The following is a 19,835-nucleotide window of genomic DNA, read 5'->3' on the forward strand; positions in this document are numbered from 1 at the left end:
AACAATAATTAAAAAAAAATCAGTACATCTTAAAGCAACATGTGAGGTGTCTGTAGCGAGCGATCCCCTTCCACATCCAATATGGCGATGACGTGGACGTACAAATGAACGCCAAGGGGGTTTCATGTCGGTCTCTTGTCTTCTCACAACAAATTTCAAGCGTGCGTTGTATGTAAACAGTGCAGTGGTCCACAGTGCAATGTATTTGTTCATTATTTGTAAAGACCATCAAAAATTAATAAAAAAAAAAAGTTTTGATTCCGTATAACTCAGCCGGAAACGTAGAAGCTTCCTTTTTCCGGTTCATCTTTTTTTCCTCGTGTTTTCGTCGACGTTGCTTGCTGACAAAAAAAAGCCAAATGTCATAGTTACATTGTTTCATTGTCCTGTTGCGACATGTCGACCACCGACCTGTTGCACGGCTTTCAGAGCCGAATAACCGAGCGTTTTACCAGCGTCGCCATGGAGATATTTCAAGAAGTGGCGCTTATTGTAAAAGGATACCAAGAGGAAAACGACCGTCTGCGATCCTTACTGAACAATATGATAAACGCGCAGATGAAGTCACCAAAGATTGGTTTGTTATGCTATACATTACTTGAAGTACTTACATGTATCCGGCGCAGTTTAAAGTCTACTTTTGTTTATAACAATCATTGGCGAGTTTTAGATGCAATATAATGTTGTTGTGCATCGTTAAGGCAAAACTAATTTTAAAAACTATTGTAGTTTTCTTTTTATTTTATACAGTCCTCCCATTCATTATATGTACCCGCTTATCATCACAGTGATACCTCTTAATCTGGTGGTCTCAGTCATTCAATCGGCTGAAAATGTGTGTTTGCTGTTCCCAATATTTAGTCAAAAACACGTGGGGGTGGGTGGTGGGGGGTCATACGGTATCTTGGCATCCGGTCAGGACGTAACTGATGTATATTTTAATGTAGTCGAGGAGGCTTGCTTGCTTGTATGACATAATTTGAAATCTCATGTGACAAAATATAGAAAGTAATCTAACATTAACGTAGTATATCTATGGAAACGTAGTATATCTCTGGAAAAATGCAGCCAAGAGATATACTATATGAACTAAAGATGATAGAGTTTTGGAAATAAAACGATTTAATGATGCATGTATTAAAGTTCAGATTGTAAATGTACATCAGCGCTTCTGATAGTGTTTATGCCAGTTAGTAAAAAAAAAAAAAAAAAAACAACAACAACATTATGTTTCTGTCCCTCAATAGGTCATGGCCGAGCCACTAGACCAACTCCTGCTCTCAGAGAACAAGAACCAGGACTGAACACTTCTGTAGAGACAGAATTACAACAATGTTCTAAAGTACTGAAAATGGAGGATACTGAGTCACTAGAACCAATGGCCTATATACCTGAAGAGGACAAGAAAATGTCTGAGCTATTGGCTAATACACCTAAAGAGGAGCATAGTGAAATATCAGTGTCCTGTGCAATGAAAGTGTCAGAGAGGTTGGTCAATGAACAAGAAATCGATTGCCCTCAAAGGTTGGCAGCAGAACGAAAGAGCAGAATTGAAAACGGCATCACAGTGGAATGTCTTAAAACTGAATCCAAAAAGGAAGGCAATGGAAGGCCTGACATCGCTACCTCACTCCAGGTTGTCCGTTTTGCAGACTTCAATGCAGTAAATGAATTCCCTCAACTGTGCAGGAGAGAAGATATCAAAAACCAAGACCTGAGATATCACAAATCCCTGAAACACTCATACAAAAAGGTAAACGTGGTTTTCATTCTTGTTTTTTCTGTTTGGATTAATTTCATTTGGATAAATTCTAAATGGAGCTGTAGTGCCGTTTTTTCAACTGGACAGTTCTTATTAGGCTTGGCCCTACTCGGCTCCTTTGGTTTTTCACTACAAAATAGTCGCTCCATGATTTGGATGGGAAAGTACCTTGGTTTCACTCATGCAAAACCGATTTTGCCAGGCAAAACTGTACTCCAGAATGGAAGTGTCATGTTTCCGTGGTTTTGCTTGTCTATGTATACACTGTTATGGACTTTAAGGAGCAACTCAAAAAAATGTTTTCTAATTTTTTTTTGTGTTCTACCTATCCTAAATGTCACTGCAGAAATGCATCCGGGAAGACAAGCCAAAGAGGAAAATCGTCATGACGACCATAGCTTTGAAAAAGGAACTTATCGCCAAGTGGGAGTGCGGCACTCGTGTCTCCGATTTGGCTGTTCAGTACAATATGGCTAAGTCGACAATATCAACTATATTGAAGAGGAAAGAAGCCATCAAAGCTGCAGATGTGGCAAAAGGAGTCAAAACACTAAGCAGCAGAAGAACTGACAAAGTGGAGGAAGTGGAAAAAGTTCTGCTTGAGTGGATTACACATAAACAGTTGAGGGGCGACCCTGTTTCAGAAACACTAATTTGTGACAAGGCAAGGAAACTGCATAATGCCCTCAGTCGAGACAACCCAGGTGGCAGTGCCGAGGAATTCAAGGCTAGTAAGGGATGGTTTTGCAAATTTAAAAAGAGGAGTGGAATCCATGGGGTACTGAGACCTCGAGAGGCTGCCAGGGCTGGTAAAGAAGAGAGCTAAAAATTTGAGGATGAATTTCAAAACTTTGTCGGCAGCCGGGCTTTTCTCTCCTAACAAGTGTTTGTGATCTGAGTTCCAAAGGGATCCTACACCACATGGCAGAGAAAACCTTTCCAGGAGATAAGCCTATGAAAGTTAGATTAACTGCTAATCTGGTATTGTGACAGCCAGGACTGCCTAATCAAATGACTGCTTTTGATCCACTTAGAAAACCTAAGAGTTACAATCAGTGAAAATAAATGCTTGGTGTAAAATCCCCAAAGCTTGGGTGACCAGGCAGCTCTTAATTAGGATCCGACTGATCAATTGACTGAGTTACTAGGACCCATCTGCAAAAGGGCCAATATTTGCTGTTTATTTAAACTTTTTATTTATTTGGTCCAACCATTTACAGCAGTTATATAGTGTACAAGTAACACTGGTGTCAGTGTTTATTATACATAAATTTATACCATAACCTTAAATATATACCATCAAATTTGTTAGTAAGATCATTCTCAATAACTGCCATACAAAACCGCAAATCAACATTTTTACAAGCAACGATTAGGTGAGCAATGCAAGGAAGTTGTGTAAAAAATTGACCTGGATGTCACTACTTTAGACGCAATCTAAAGTCATAGCTTGTTGAAAATAAAAATTATGGATGAAATATAAACATAGTACATCACAAAACAAACAAATATGTTGACACACATTCAACTCAACTCATGAGAAAAATTAATCTCCTTTTACTGTAATGTTATTGTGCCACGCAATGCATTCTAGGAACCAAAAAGGAGCTACTTTTCAACAATAAATTGTGGACTCCTGCTAATTTGGGGGAATAAATGTCAGACTGGCACATGCATAGTGAAAATCTGCTTATCTAAACGTATTGACATGAATTAAAAAAAATATGATTAATATTTGGCAGATTATTTGTAAACTTTATTTTTGTCTGCCAAAAATTGGCATCGGCCTAATAAAATCCAAATCAGTCGGGTCCTACTCTATAAAGTACATGAAACAGAAACATTTTCTTAAAATAATTTTGAATGGAAACCGAAAGGAGGCACTTTGAGGTGACCTTGGGGAGAACCCTAACTCTTTAAGACCAAATATAATGTTGCTCGGGATACACTGATACATTACTATTGATTGTGCCAGTGCTGTAATCTATACTCATTCCTATTAGAATGTGTTGATACTACGACACAGATACCACCACCTACCATAAATAAGTCAGCCCCGTGGAAATAATTTATGATAAAAATGGAATTACATCATCTTTAGTCCAATAGAAATTGATGCGAAATGGACGATGAACTCTTCTCGAGCGGTGACCAAGCAAGTTTCATGTGCCCCGTTCTTTGCTCTTCTCTTTTCGACTCCTGTTAAATGAGTGATGTGCCCTTACATCTGCCACTGTGCTCAGCTACTCGGCCTAGCCGTGGCATGTCTATACTTTATGCTCCTGAGACCCATACCCACTTATTTGTTTTGGTGAATTCTCTTTGTTTCAGCAATACAGCAAAATTAACTGCATCACAAACATACACATGCAACATCACGAGAAAGACCAAGATGTCCTTGACTGGGCACATAAGAAATTAGAAGGGGAGATCAAATAAGTCCAAAGATATACACCAAAAACAAATGTCCACCACGATGGACACAATTGAATTGGCTGTGTCTAAGGAGGATGTCCTCAAGACATCCAAGTCTGAAGTACTCAAAAAATGTTGGAGACGGTCACGGTTTTCGTTCATATATTAAAATATACTCAAGTTTAAATAAACAATGTTCACGAGTACCAGCTGTGTTCCAACTTAATCCCTGTTTGGGTGTTCATGCTGTTGTGCCTGTACCCTATGTAGCCTGTGCAGTCATTGGCATGTAGCGAATATTCTTAGCACTACTAATAGTTTCTCAAGTTAACATGATATAAAACAACATTGCCAGTGCATATTTGTTTGATTTCATCAATTGTGCTTATGGAATAAACAAACTTTGAATTGTATTGTCTTGTGAATAATGCACTTATTTTACAGTTGTATTCTTGTGGTCATTTGTATTAGGCTTTGTGGTCATTTGTAATCGGTTTAACACGTTTGTCGATTTTTTGGTCAAATTTATGCAAATGACTTGTATATCGTACTTGCTCAAGAAATGCTGTTGATCTTAAAAATAAGTCATGGAAGCATTCATCAAACAACTCTTAGCAACGGGATGGGGAAAAATAAGTGGCTGAACATCTTTTCGAGGGGTGTAACTATTGGGGTGTAATAGTCTATTGAATTATACTGTGCTGTATTTCCATTTGATTTCTATGACCACAGGGAGGCGCTGTGTTTTACAGACGTAGGAAAAAGGCACGAAAAGGTGACCGGAAACTGGTCTTCCCTTTTCCGGTTTCTCATTCTTTCACGTCGTCGTTGTCGCCATTGGAGTCTTTGAATGTAAAAAGAGAAACGTAGTTGAATTGTATTTCCTCGTTTCCGACATGGCGACCATCAACCCGATGCAAGCATTCCAAATCCATTTAACCGAACGTTTTACCAGCTTTGCCATGGAAATATTCCAGGAGGTGGCGCACATTGTGAAAGGATACCAAGAGGAGAACGACTGTTTGCGATCCTTCCTCCAAAATGAGCTCAACACCAGGTGGAATCCGGCCAACATTGGTTCGTACCTTCACTTCGAACAGGTTCAGCATTTGAACAATGGGAATGGATAATATTTACAATAACATTAGTAGTAGAGACGTATGGGGGAAAAAAAACATTTGCGCTCTCGCAAAATATGCAAGGAAAAGAAATATTTTAAATGAGATGTAATGGACTTCCGGGCCTGTTTGGCCTTTGTTTAGCCTTCAGTGTTTTTTTTCCACCCTTGAGCCCATTGTTAACCATTTTGGTGAATTTCTTGGTGGAAAAAAAAACACAACACTAGGTGGATGAAATTTCCTGCAGGCCATTAAAACTCAGTTGAATGGTCAAAATGCCACCACGGTCGATAATCTCTTGCAGCTGGCCGTACGTTGTTGAGCTGGTTTATGGCCATGCATTAACTGATTTTGGTTGCATAAAACTCCTAATTTGAACTTTTTACATGCATTGTAAACTGATCTATTATATTGTCTTTCCTGCGATTAAAATGCTATTGTTTTGAGCATCGGTAGATATAGGTCGACAAATGAAAAATTCTTTGATGATTTATGTGTTACACCTCAAGACAGTAGGTGGTGCCCGAGACCAGTAAATGCTGTTAGGAAAGCAAGATTTACGCCCTACACAAAACAAAAGTCTTGCCTCAAACCAAGTGCGATTGGTTGGGATTACTTCATTTGTGTGTGTGTGTGTGTGAGGTATGTTATCTTCTCAGAGTTGTGCTAGTGTGTACGTGTGTTTATTTTAGTGTTAATGTCTATTAGATGTGCATACAATGCTCTCTTAGAAATAAATAAGTACACACATTTTTTGCTATTACTTTTCATTTGAAAATAATGTTGCAATCGCTAGTCGGTATTATTTTCATTATTTGAGATCATGCATGTCCAGATATGTGCTTGTATTTCTGCACAATTACAATTCAAATTTATGTCAGTGTTTGTCTCAATGGTGTGTTACTTATTTTATTCCCAGTTGGATTGGGATGTTCTTGTTGAAATTTGTTTATTTCAACTCACGCTCGGTAGTGGTCACGCTCGGTAGTGGCAATCTGAACTAACAATTACATGAAAAGCATTTTTGAATGATGTATAATCTTAGAAACTTCCGCCACGCTCCACTTCCAGGGTAGTGGCTACTACAACCGCCCCATAAACAATACATTGCAGTTAGCAAGCTGCTAAATAATCATCCTTTTCAAATTCTATTTCACGGATGTGATGCTGGACTTAAGCGTTGCTGTCTCACCAAACTCCAAGGCCGTCGAATGATCTTGAGCCGGCCCAGCAAAATCTTGTCCACAGGCTCGGCGAGTAGCTTTTTGTGTATAAGCAATAGCAATAAGCAATGGCTGTTGCTTATTGACCAGATCTTTGCTTGTGCGATGCGGTTACATTCACATACAAGCCTGCCAATTCACAAGGCGGCAGTAGTGTCGACAAATTCTGTCCAATCTGAAATAACGTCTGACTCTGGCGTGTCCAATCAGAAAGAACTTTCGCCTCTGACGTCACCAATATCTGTGGCTTTTGGCGGGAAAACGAGTAGTGCGATGACGCAAATGTTCTGTTTAAGCTGGGTACACGCAACTGGAGGCATGGGCAAATCTCCACTTTGGCTGGAGGTTTTGAAAGAATATGTTTTGGTGGGGAAAAAAAAGTCCGGTAAAGGAACCTAGATCAACTTCCCGCGTCAAACTGTTCCTAGCGTGTTCGTTTTTGTTAACAGCCTCACATACCACGACATAGTGAAACTATTGATTTAATCCATACAGAGAAATGGGAATAAGTACAAAAGATCGATCTCGGACCAGTCCTTGCCACAGGTCGGTGCATAAATGGCAAACCTTCACCTCTTCCACACCCAGTTTCTAGACACTTTTGGGGGATGTGGTCTCACTGAGGAATGCAGGTGTGTGTGTGTGCGTGCTTGTGTGTGTGTGTGTGTGTGTGCATATACTGTATTCAAAGACCCTTTGTTCGCGGACCAGTCTTAATTGAAGGGGGGCAAAGTCAGAGAGCCATTAATCCTGATTGAGCATTTCTGATAGGAGCGGCTGGCCTCTTGTTCACAGTTGGGAGTTGATTCTCTGTTGGGGGAGGTCTTTTGTTTCTCTTGTAGGAGACAGCCAGTTTCAGCATCTCTGGCATTCCTGCTTGTACACTGACTTCATGTTACTTCATTTTACTGATACTTTGCAGTCATAAAAACACATATTTCTATTACCAGCTACGAATTCCAATTGGGGTAAAAGGAGAATTCGAATGGCAGTTTGGAGGAACCCCGGCTATGTGTAGACCAGGCATAAGAGTGGTTGAAAAAAAAATATAAATGATATCTTAACTCAAAAGCCATTGACCAGCTTGGTTGAAAAATGGCTGGGGGGGATTTATATTCAGTATAACTGCCACTGCCCCAAATTCTATTCATAGATGTATTTTTTTTTTGTTTGTTTTTTGTTAAGAGTTAATGATGTGTTCAAAGATCTATCGTGTCAACTGAAATATCCCCCCAAAAACAATGTGTGTGTGTGTATGTGTGTGTGTATATATATATATATATATATATATATATATATATATATATATATATATATATATATATATATATATATATATATATATATATATATATATAAACTTAAATATAAGTTTTTGTTACAGCCCCTTTTTTCATTAGTATTACTGCCACTGCCCAAAAAATTGTGATGCATAGAATTGTATTTATTTATTTATTTTATGGGTTGATGACATATTCAAACCTATAAACGTGATGTAAAAGATTCTGACTTTTTTTTTTTCATTTTGATACAGCCCCTTTCATTTTTTTTCAAAGCCGCCATGAGGTGCGTGAATGAATAAATAAGAAAAAACCCACATATATATGTATAGATCTGACTGAATATTTTGAGTGATTGAAAGAAAAAAAATATTCATTAATGACTTATCACATCTCAAAACTCCTTTCGCCATTGTGGTGAAAAAGGTTATATTGGTAGGTAAATCAAGTAATGTGCACAAGGGTTATTAATATGCAACTCATAAAGGTGTACTTGGTTGTTTATTTAAATTTTTGTATATAATCCATCATTGGATATAACCCTAACCCTAAGTTAAAGGGGTTGATTTTATCTTTTTTTTTTCTGATATTAGAATTTTTGTTCAGTCTTTTCCTGACTTACTGTGCTCAATTTTAAAGCATGATATTTGTTTTTCTTTTCCCCCAAAGATCACATTAAATTGACTACGGCTGTCAGCAAGCAACCAGCTGAGTTGAACATTCCTGAAGAGATGAAAGCAGAGCCAAGTGCCAAAAAGTCCAAATTGGAGCATGCTCAGCTACTGGCTTGTGTGTCAGAAGACAACAAAACTGGTATTTTGCACCCAATTACTGATACAACTAAAGAAGAACAAATGGAAGTACCAGTCTCATCTGCAGTGGAAGCATCAGCGCCGTTGGCTGATATGGAGCAAACAGATCAATCTGCAGTTGAAGGATCTTTGCCATTAACGGATTTACCAACACACATGCAACCCAAAGTGTCACAGCCATTGGACGATGTACCTAATGAGCAGCAAATAGAATGCAGTCGAATCTTGCCAATGGAACGAGAGAGCGAAACAGGCAATAGCTTGAGAACAGAATTTCTGAAAAGTGATCCCGAAGAGCAAGACACAACTGGACTTCAGGCTTTGACTTTTAGTGACTTCTACACAGCCAAGGAATTTGCTTATCCAAGCACGAGTGGGGAAATGACAAACCAAGACCTGCTACTTCAGGAGCGTCCAAAAATATCGCCCAGAAAGGTAAACTTTTGTTGTTTGTTTCCAGCATTTTTTAGACCACTAATATTACATCTTTATGGTTTTCACATATTGCAAAAATCAAAATGGCACAAGTTAGGCATGGGCTGATATTAGATTCTGAGTGTATGATAACTATGCAGATTCTAAAAATGTCTATTTTTATTTGTATTTGGGTCTGGTCAGCTAGAAAGGAGAGGGACATTTGCTGGCCTCTGCTGAAAGAGACAGCATGGTTTCTTGAAAATGGTCTCATCTCTGCAAGCGACCATTCATATTGCAGCAGGATGTGACTGCTGTAAATTTTCCTCACAAAGAAAAGAATCATTAATGAACCGTTTTATTGGTCATGAAAACCTTTTTAAACCGTGGGAAACCATCAAACTGGTAATCGGCCAATGCCAAGACACAAATACTTTATATAATTTTCATACTGTATATACAGCATTTCTTTCATCCAAAAATGAATTACCTTAGCATATTTCTGTTATTAACATCAAAATGAACACACCTGAAACTAGATATGGTTTTAAACACATACTCGCGTGGCTATAAAAAATGTACCCACTGCTGTTCAAATGCCAGGTTTTTGTGAAATTAAAAATGAGACCATGACAAATCATTTCAAAAGATTTTTTTCCACTTTTGAGGGAAAAATATTTTGACAAGGGTAAGTAAAAATGACCATCTAAAATTGTGTTTGAAAAAGTGTGAACACCTTGTCATTGTGATGTTGCTATTTTAAAAATTGATCTGTCACATTCAAACCTGTATTAAATGGGGTAACTGCACAGCTGTCAGGCTACCGCCATTAAGTGCCTCTTATTAACCCAAAATAAAGTTCAGATGTTTTAGTCTGGCGTGCTGTGTGACTCAACTGCGTAAACTGTATTGACTATATGTGGAAACACGTCACCACAAACGCTCAGCCTTGAACTGTAGTCAATGACATCGTCTACCAAGATCATTTGCAGTGCCTATATAGTAGGTCGCTGCTAATGCACAAAAAAAGCCCAAGAGATGAAGAAGAAGAAATGCTCAGCTCACGCTCAGTCTGATCGCATCGTCATGGAGTGATATCTGAGCAAACAGGAGCAGGTGTGTGTTTACTACTGATAGTGGTAGATAGACCTGATAGTAGACTAACTAGCATGAGCTTCAGAACCAGCAAACGTGTGAGTGAAATGGACCAGAACCAGCACAGAAGTCGAAAAATTTCTTTGCCTTTGGAGGAGCCTGAGAATGTGGAGGAGACAGGTGACTCTGGGGACCAGGACGACGCTGAAGACCCAGACATAGCCGAGGCGATCGGGAAGCTCAAAGGCTTCCTCCAGAACTGTGAAAGGTAATTACATTTTGAATATGTAATTTGATCTGGTCTCACCACTTAATTTTTTGTTTATTGGAAACCAATTTCATCATTTCATCATTAATCGTTTCATCACATACTGTATTTAACTGTTGGAATTTTTTTGCTTTTCTTTTTTTAATAGTTTTTTTATCTTTTCAAAATTCTTGAAAAGTGAAGGCAAGGACGAGAAGAAAGTGTACACTGGCTTGGCCAAGTGCATGCAGCTTGGGTGCAGAAACAAGGGGGTGACCTACACCTCAGTTTCCAGGGCACACCTTAGCATGCACTATCAAACAGTGAGTTAAAACATCTAAGTTTAAAATGTATTCTAATTAAACCAGTTGCACTTTTCTACCTCAAAACCAAAAATTTATGAAACGTGTAAAATAAGTTGTGAAGTTAATTCTGAGAGGAATAATGCTGTAAACAGTTTTACTTCTTTCTTTACATGTTTCGTTATGTTTCGTTATGTTTTTTTTCCCCTTCAAAACAGATGCACCCAGCAAAAAAGCCAGAGTTAGCAGCTGCACTGGCTAGAAACAGCAAGCGTGGACAATCTAGAAAAACTTGTGCTAAAAAGTACCAGCAGCTCTGTGTGGAGAAATTTTTTAGGTGTAAGGTCAGCCAAGGCAAGGCCAGGCAGATGCTCACAAGGTGAGGAAAAAAAATAGACAATTATTAATGTGAATTATCTTGTGGTTTTAAGTTTCAAATGTGTGCTGAAATTTTACATGTTCAAATAAACTTTTCTTTATTATGCAGCAAATTAGGTATATCAGGTGCTAATTTGTTCCATAAAAGGAATTTTTGGCCTAAGTGTCCAGCCCTAATGATTTAAGTAATCAACGGTGTTTAGCAACTGTTTGTGATATCGTTTATATTTTCATTTACAGGTGGTTTGTGGAGACACTTTCCCCCCTCAAACTTTGTGAACACCCTTATACAAGGGAGCTGTTTGCTTACTTCAATCCTGACTTTCAGCTCATGTCCATGAGGACCCTGAGGAGGGACCTGGACGAGCTGATGGACAAGGCCAAGCAGGAGGTCAACAACCTGCTGTCCAAGCAGAAGTTTGTGGCAACCACTGCTGACAGCTGGACGGTGCACAGCCGGTAAAACTAAAAAGAAAATGATACTTAATAGAATATTATACTTAACATATTTACATGCTGATTAAAAAAAAAAATCTTTTTTTTTTCTTTCTCCAGTGCCTTTCTTGGTATGACTGTACACTGGATAGATCGAAAAAGCTTGAAGAGGAAGACTGCAACCCTGACATGCAAGGAGTTGAAGGTAAAAATTAAACCATATTAACTACGTATTTTCGTTTTGTTTTGAACGATTAAATTAAGGGCCTAGTGTAAAATGTAGGAAGTCTAAAAGCATCAAATCTTTTTTCAGGTCAGCCAGACCCATCAACTCCTGAGTGAAGTTATCCATGACATTCACCGGGAGTTTGACATTGTCCAAAAAGTAGTAGCTGCCACCACAGACAATGGCGCAAACTATGTAGTGGCTTTCAATGCCTTTGAGGAACCGGAGGAAGGACTTCAAGAGGAGGATGAAGAAGTGGCCCTTGGAAAGCCTGGCGACGTCCTGGGACAGATCGATGCCGAGAACGTAGACACCAACTCCCGGGTCCCTCTGCCACCTCATCGCCGCTGTAGGTAAGAAATAGCAGATTTTGAAGATTTAAACCTTCTTTATGAAGAAATATTCAAATGTAAATGGCAAATTTTATCCATAAAGTTGATAACCAACAAATAAAAACACCTAATATTTCTTTATTTGCACTGTTACAGCACTCATAACCTGAACCTCATGGCGACCATTGACATCAGGGAAGTCATAGGCTGGAGCATGGGGAACACTCCCTGGCACAAGGCAACCGCCAAGGCCCAGCACCTCTGGAACCTCCAGAAACAGAGCCCCACTGCTTTCAATCAGATTAAGGGGGCCGTCAAGAAGAATCTCACCACTCCAGTTGGAGTTCGGTAAGTTTTGAAAATTCCGAAATTAAAAAGTTCTCACCAACAATTTTAGTTAATTCTTCTTATATTTTTATTAGGATTTGTGCAAGATCAGTTAAATAGTCTGGAAGACGAATAGTCTTTTGGGATTTCTTTCATTTGAAGCTTCAATGACACAAATCTTAAAAGCAGTCTAGTGGTCTGTAAGTGAGTGTGAAGGGACAAGTGAAAGAAAAGTTTCTTACCCAGGATTCCACATAATGCATTGCTTCTGTGCTGCGGTGTGCCACTGTAACGAGGCTGCACACCCCCGCCCACTGCATGTGTCTTCGATTCGCCGCGCTGCGTCACTGAGTCCCTGGACGGTCATATTGCGCTCGCACGGGCACTACCAACTCGCCAGATTAAAAAGAAAAACGAAAAGTTTTCTAAATTTCCGTAAACAAACCAAACTCCACTTGTGGAATGTTTGTGCGGATAACACTTCATTGAAGGCTTCATTTACAATGGGTGAGTACATACAGTACTTGTTTTAACTTTAAAGTGAATTGATAGAATCGTGACTCAAACAGTAATATATATTTGTATACACCCTACAGTACCAATTTAAAGGAGGAAAGCGTTTGCACTTGTTGTCTCTGACAATGGCACAGAGAAGAAGGCGTCGCGTTTGGGTTCATCAATCAGCAAAGGGGAACACAGTCTTGTTTGTGTAGAGCGCTTTTTCTTTGTAAATCCAGATGTAGATCACATTCTTTTTCCTGTTTGGTGCTTTCTGAACTTGGAATTGACCATAGCAGATAGTGGCGGACCATATTTTTCAAGTCCTGTGTAAAGTTGCCGTACTGCGGTGCAACGACGCAGCTGCAATGCAGCACAGTAGACACGCAGCATGTGGAACCGCTCTCATTCATTAACATGGGATGCAGCGGAGATGAAATCCAGCGGAGCGGAACCCCAGCGCAGTATGTGGAATCCCTGGGTTAATCACTCAAAGGAGTGAACTCCTACAGAATGAAAGCCAACCCTAAACACAAAGAGACACTCCTCTATTCAACTTGCCTACCAGCATAGTAGAATTAATTTCAACAAGAAGCGAGGCAAGAACCATAAATATATGTCTGTGATGAACTCACTTATCTGTCAAGGTCATCTCATTCTAGTTACACAAGAGTTCTCGTTTATGTTAAGTGAAAAGGTCTTTTTACAAAGGTGGTCAGTGAACAACAAAATGTTATTGTTATTTTCCATAGCATCTCTTTACAATTTACTGTTTGTTTTAAATAATGTCCAGACTATGATTTAGATAAATTCTCTATATTAAAAAAAGTGTCCTATTTTTGTAGGTGGAAGTCCTACTTCAACAGTGTGAAGGTGCTGTTGGAAGTGATGTCACTCCCTGAGCAGGTGGAGGCCATCAATAACATCATAATTCAACAGGCCGAGAGCAAAGCAGAAATGGCAATTCTCGATCAGGACATTAAGGTATGAAAAAAAAATATATCATGAATCTCCATGAACTATTATCAATCATCAAAAAAATGCATTTTTATTTAGAATGCTTATTCAACATTAAAGTGCATGTAGTTTCTTTTTGAACTTTTCAGGTCCTGACAGAGTACATGGACGTCATGAAGCGTGTGGCGGACACCCTAGACAGCTTGCAGGGAGAGGACAATGCCTACATGGGCATCCTCCTCCCGACGCTCCTAGTCTTGAAGATGTGGCTGCTGCAGCACCAGCAAACAGGTCAGCTGCAGTATGCCGAGCCCTTGATCCAGACCCTCCTTGAAAGTTTTAACAAAAGGTATGTGTATTTTATATATATATGTAGTTTAAAGTATATATTAAATTAAATGACTGTTTTTTTTTTTTTCAATCTTTTGGAACTAGGGCTGTCACTATCAAATCTGTTTTAAATAGATTATCCACCACCACCGTTTTTTGTTTTGTTTTTAATAGTCCTAAGGTTACCATGAGTTGAAATAAGTGGATATAAATTCTAATTGTTTATTATCTTCTATACATATGATGTTTTTTAACGACCAACAAAGTTTGCCTATGCTAACTAATTAGCAATCACAATTAGCATTAGTGATTATTATTTAAGGTTCTCAAACACTACTTGTTTCACTACATTTGTTTCACACGTACATAATGTCAAAGGTACATTACACACAAGTCACAGACCGTGCTTCAACAATATTTCATGAGAAAACTTGAGAGTGGAGTTGTCTGGTGGTTACTATGAGGTCAACAACTTTCTCTTCTGCTACTCCATCTTGACAAGCATACTCGGCATGTTTTGTGCTTGACTGCCATTTACTGGTTATTATTGAAGCTCCCATGTGCTAATAATTGGCTTTAACAAATTCCCACTTACTACTCAATCAGTAATTGTTTTTAGACACACAAGTACTGTAGCATCAGCCATTCGGCCACTAGGTGGTTGCACCAAGATAAGCAATGAAGCCGTATGTCAAGACAGTCTTTTCATGGTTTTTCCCTCTAAAGTACTGCTGTGGTGTGCCTTTTCCACATTGTAAAAATGGAACATTATTTTGTCACAATTTCTTAATGAGAAATAAACACAAACTTATATCTCCTGTTTTTTGTTGGAATAATCTTTCTCCCTTGCCGCCATTTTAACACCTTTTACGTCTGCAAAAATGGTCAATGCAGAAAAGGACGACTGAACCATGCTTTCAGTGGACCATGGACGCGGATATTATTAATTAGCCTTATTTATTTATTTATTTATTTATTTATTTTAATGACGAAAACCTGACTTGGTCAACTTTTTCCCGAACCCTATTTGAAAATGAAACTTTTCATCCATTTTTAGGTTTGGCTCCCTGTTTGAGGACCAAGACCTGCTCATGGCCTCTGCCCTGCACCCCTATTTTACCCCTGCTATCCTGGCAAGGATCATACCTGAGCCTGACAAAATCAAGGACAGGATCCTCAGGGAACTAAAGGCAATGTTGCTGCCTGAGGATCAACAGGCAACCCAAGACCAGTTTGACGAGAACAGCCACCGGGACATGGTTTTCAAGTAAGAGTTCTTGTTCATATTCAAAGCTTTAAAAATTCATATTTTACATTTCTCACAATTGTTTTGAGTTTTGCCGTTCTTTTAATTCTCTTCTCCATAATTTCACTAAATCGCAAATGTTGATTACAGGGAGCTGTTTGGTAGTGAACAGGAGTTAATCAGCCAGCGTATAGACCAGGAGTTGAGGGCCAGCCTTCATGGCTGGAAGCCACAGCGGGAAGCTCTCTCTTGGTCCCTCTTCCCCAAGGTTCACAGGGAGGCGTGGGTAGACTTGTTCATCAAGTACAACACCCCCTTACCAAGCTCTGCCGCCATGGAAACAATGTTCTCTACAGCCAGTGACATCCTCAGGCCGACTATGGCTGCCCTGGCCAACTGCAACTTCCAAAAGCTGGTGTTCCTCAAGGGGAACATGTCCCTATTAGGGTACCCCAACTACAAGGGGCAGTTTGGGGAGAAGAAGCCGGAGGAGGAACAATAATTTAAGAAAGTATTTATTTATTTTATAAAGTGGTCCAAACAGTTTGTGTGAATAAAATATGCTCTTAGTAGGGATGGGTACCAAAGACAGTACTTTTTACGGTCTGAACCAATTTGGGTCAGTACTGCCGAGCACCTCTTCACATCAGACTAAACTGTGCCATGTTTCGGTTTTGAAGCATGTCTTTTTAAGTTGTGACTGTGAAGGAATAGAAGAGTTACAATTTTTCCATAGCGCACTTCAACACAGCATTGCACAAACACACGTAAAAGGCCGGCTTCAGGTAATGATGGGCCGCTCATAAATAACAGACCAACAAAATTTGCTGATACATTTACCTCTACTATAACAGAACTTTGGGTAATAACATTTGGGGTAATAAGAGGCACTTAAATGTAGACCAGTATGGGCTGATTTTCATTTAACAAGAGTCTGAATGTCATTGGTGGGTTCTAAAAATAGCAACTTCACCCCAATAAGTGAGTGTTCTTCTTTGTACAACCACTTTGTTGCAGTTACTTTTGTTTTTACTTAAGATTGAGTGAAAAAAATCTTATCGTACAATTATAGGTCACACTTGAGGAAAACATTTTGAAATGATTTGGTCTCTTTCACAAAAAACCTGGCATGAACAGCTGTGTTTTTTTTAAATTATTTTTTTAAGAATATATGTGTCTATGACCTACTATCAAGCACATGTTTACAATGTTGTTGCATCATTGATTGTGTGATATGCCTGGCACCTACACATGAATGAGTGGGACAGAAGAGCTTAGTACCGCCAGGTAATCTCTACCGTCCCCATGATCTGTCAAGGTCATGAGTGCTTATAAATGAAAAGAATCAGGCGTAAAACGTTGAGAAGAGACTGTCTTGGTTTAAAACACACACACACACACACGCAGTCACGCAAACAGCCCAAGAGCTGGTCCCTGGAATGATCTCATCTCACTTATTTTCTAAAATAATGAAGATGCTCTTGAATTTTTCAGCAATCATGTCATTGTTTGACCAATGTTATGTACACTGTGAAACTGTGTGAAACCAGTGAGTATATTCTCTCAAAACAGGAACATAATGGCTTCTAATTCTGTGCTAACTTTGATGACTTTCAATTTTTGCCATGGAATATGCCATTTATTAAGGAAAATCAAAAGGATTAGGTGTCTGGAAACATCAGGGAACATGAATTACATTATGTCAAGAATTTGTTGGCCACATTACCAGTGGTATATTTTTAATTTGGAAAACCTGAGACAGGAACTAACCAGAAAATTGTGAATGGTTAAATATTAAGTGGAAATAAAACAAGGCAGAGACCCCATCATAGGTTCAAAGTGTGAAGGCCACAATAGTCCTTCAACAGAGGTCTTACTTCACTACATAAAGTCTACAGCAGTTAAGACATCTTAGACAAGCTTTGGGCCTGCTATTCCTGTCAAAAGAATGTTTATACCTTGACTTGCATTTATGACCTGGATGAAAATCAACCCAGACTGTAACCAAAGGAAGCTCCAAAGACTTTTTGTTTAGGAACAAGGAACACCCCAAGGACATGTTTCAGGAACTCAGCATCTAGTGACTAGTCAAAGTGAGGCAATTGGAAAAGGCCTCAACTATCGTAAATGCCCACTCCCTCAAATTACTCAAGTAAGTGTCTTGTTGTAGTTATTTACTGTGTGTGTGTGTGTGTGTGTGTGTGTGCGTGTGTGTGTGCAATAGTTTTCATGAGTCTGTGGGGACCACATACTATTCAGTCATCATGTGTTCACCAGTTGCAGTACGGGGACAAAAAGCTGGTCCCCATGAGGATACGGTTCAAAATCATTACAGGGGTTGTGTTGGATCTGCCCATTGGGTTTTTTACTGCTTGCCCATGACATCCCTTTTGATCAATGATGTATGTCAATGTTGCTCAGTAGCTTCACCGCTTGGGTTTTGCTGCTATTGCACTCACTGCTCTACACACCCACACATACACACTTTCATTTTTCAGATAAAAAAAATAACATAGAGCTTCTTTTTAAAGTCTTAAACATATTGCAAGCCAACAAGGATCTTTGGTTATCTGAAGTTGTGCTGATCCGCTATCTTCCATTTGATGCAAACTCTTATTAAAATGGCTGGCATATTGCAGAACCAATATTGTTTGAAGACGCTTTAATTTCCATATCTTTTTGGGATAATTTTTTTAGACAAGACATTAGACAGTAGTCATTCTGTTATATTATGTAGAAATGTATACTCAGCGATTTCAATGAAGCAGTCAAAACTGCACAAATTGCCTGACAAAATATAAAAAAAGTTGTTTATAATAACTTTCAACTTTTTTTTCAATCAAAACCAAGTCTTTTGCCCAAGCCTCCAGTTTCGTGGATGCGTGTAACCAGCTTAAACCTTAAATTTGCATCATTGCGCTACTCTTTTCCCGCCATAGATACTGATACTGGTGACGTCAGAAGCAGAAATTCTTTCTGATTTGGCACATCAGAGGCCGAAGTTCTTTCTTATCGATCTGAATTTGGTGACACTACTGCCACCTAGTGACTTGGCATGCTTGTAAGTGAATGAAACCGCATAGTTCTGGATTCGTTTAGAGGCGATTTCTTGAAATAAACAAAGACAACGAGGGGGAGCATATGCGGGTCTAAGTAAGGTGCTGTACATGTCGACAAGGCCTAAGTTAGTGCAGTTGTGGGAGTGTTGAACAACATCTGAGTTACAAATAAGTCATTATCTAGTTTCTAACAAGTTTGAAAATATATTTTTTAATCAAGAAAATTTTTTTTAATCAAGAAATCTTCCTTGTCAAGTGAATCCCATATAAATGTAAAGCCATAACTTGGTTCAAGCTGAATCTTAAGTCATACAAAATGTCAGTTACAACATATTGTAGAAGAGATGATTTTTTTCCCCCATGGGCGAAAACACCATGGAGAGATGATTTATTTATTTTATTTTTTTGGTACCAATAGTGACAGCAAAATTTGTATTTACATCTATTAAATCAAAATCTATAACATTTGATCGAACTACAAAAATGTCTTGTAGCACTGGCTTGTTTTAAGGGGTGGGCTAGCAGTTTCTCCACTGGCTATTTCCATATCAATGAGTTGAGTGTGAAAACAACATATGTAAATGAGTCGTTAAAATTCCTTTCCCTTCCACAAGAGGCACAGTGAGCAAGCGACTTAACACTCAACACCTTCGGGTGCCCTGCTGGCATTTTTTTTGTTTTAACTTCACCAGATTTTCACATGATTTTAACATTATAATAAGGCACGGCCAAGAGGAGACTGAAAATGTCTCCCCTCTTGACCGAGGGGTCCCCAAGAGGGGAATATGTAACGATATGGTTGTCTCTTGTTGATTTGTCAGGTGAGTATACACTCAGACACACGTTCACTCACTCACTCACTCACTCACTCACTCACTCACTCACTCACTCACTCACTCACTCACTGATAATGCCCTGCCCAATTCCTGTTCCCCAAATGGAAGGATTTTCCCGTCAAAAGAGAGTAACAGATAGTCATCCACATTTAAAGAGTAATCATCAGAAGATGGCAGCAAAAGAAGTTAAAGCAAAACAAAAGGTAAGCAATTTTATATGATAGCAATTGAGTTATTAATTCTCGACAGTAGCCAATTATCTCGCATTAATCAATATCCTGATTTAATTATAACTTTTTTTGCACGGTTTTCATAGCGTAGTTGCATGTTTTTGCAAAGTAAAGGACTAAATCTTAGTGTACCTTTAACAAATAATTCATATGGCATAACCTATGACGAGTTTTTATCGGCTATAGATTTCAAGCAAATGTCATGCATCAAGCTGCTTATACTCTTATTAATCGTGATTGATTTTGGACTCTCAATGTCCCCACATCTCTCACTCACCTTTCAGTGAAAAAGTGTCTGGGTCAAAACTGGCCA

General features: G+C 38.9%; 3 protein-coding genes across 12 annotated transcripts in view; all 3 read left to right on the forward strand.

The window, feature by feature from the left end:
- The first annotated feature begins 314 nt into the window (after positions 1-314).
- LOC148419078 (uncharacterized) lies at positions 315-4,584 on the forward strand. The gene is made up of 3 exons (XM_088423138.1): positions 315-577; positions 1,248-1,753; positions 2,109-4,584. The coding sequence occupies exons 1-3, from the start codon at positions 397-399 to the stop codon at positions 2,586-2,588; spliced, it is 1,167 nt and encodes a 388-aa protein (XP_088279264.1). The 5' UTR covers positions 315-396; the 3' UTR covers positions 2,589-4,584.
- A 407-nt stretch (positions 4,585-4,991) lies between these two features.
- The window catches only part of LOC148419079 (uncharacterized), a 35,619-nt gene continuing 20,775 nt past the window's right edge, over positions 4,992-19,835 (forward strand). For all 10 annotated transcript variants that reach the window (XR_015866582.1, XM_088423134.1, XM_088423135.1 and 7 more), the window contains exons 1-2: positions 4,992-5,254; positions 8,468-9,045. Coding sequence is in view for 9 of the 10 variants with exons in the window: in XM_088423134.1 (XP_088279260.1) it covers positions 5,074-5,254; positions 8,468-9,045 (759 nt within the window). In the remaining variant the exon portion in view is untranslated. The remainder of the gene's footprint in view (positions 5,255-8,467; positions 9,046-19,835) is intronic.
- On the forward strand, positions 9,903-18,042 carry LOC148419080 (uncharacterized). Its single transcript, XM_088423137.1, has 11 exons — positions 9,903-10,387; positions 10,536-10,689; positions 10,887-11,047; positions 11,287-11,505; positions 11,602-11,686; positions 11,795-12,060; positions 12,196-12,387; positions 13,710-13,848; positions 13,971-14,170; positions 15,209-15,418; positions 15,548-18,042. The coding sequence occupies exons 1-11, from the start codon at positions 10,194-10,196 to the stop codon at positions 15,897-15,899; spliced, it is 2,172 nt and encodes a 723-aa protein (XP_088279263.1). The 5' UTR covers positions 9,903-10,193; the 3' UTR covers positions 15,900-18,042.

Source organism: Hippichthys cyanospilos, chromosome 9 (assembly GCF_059441005.1).
Source record: "Hippichthys cyanospilos isolate Australia breed blue-spotted pipefish chromosome 9, RoL_Hcya_1.0, whole genome shotgun sequence".
NCBI lineage: Eukaryota > Metazoa > Chordata > Actinopteri > Syngnathiformes > Syngnathidae > Hippichthys > Hippichthys cyanospilos.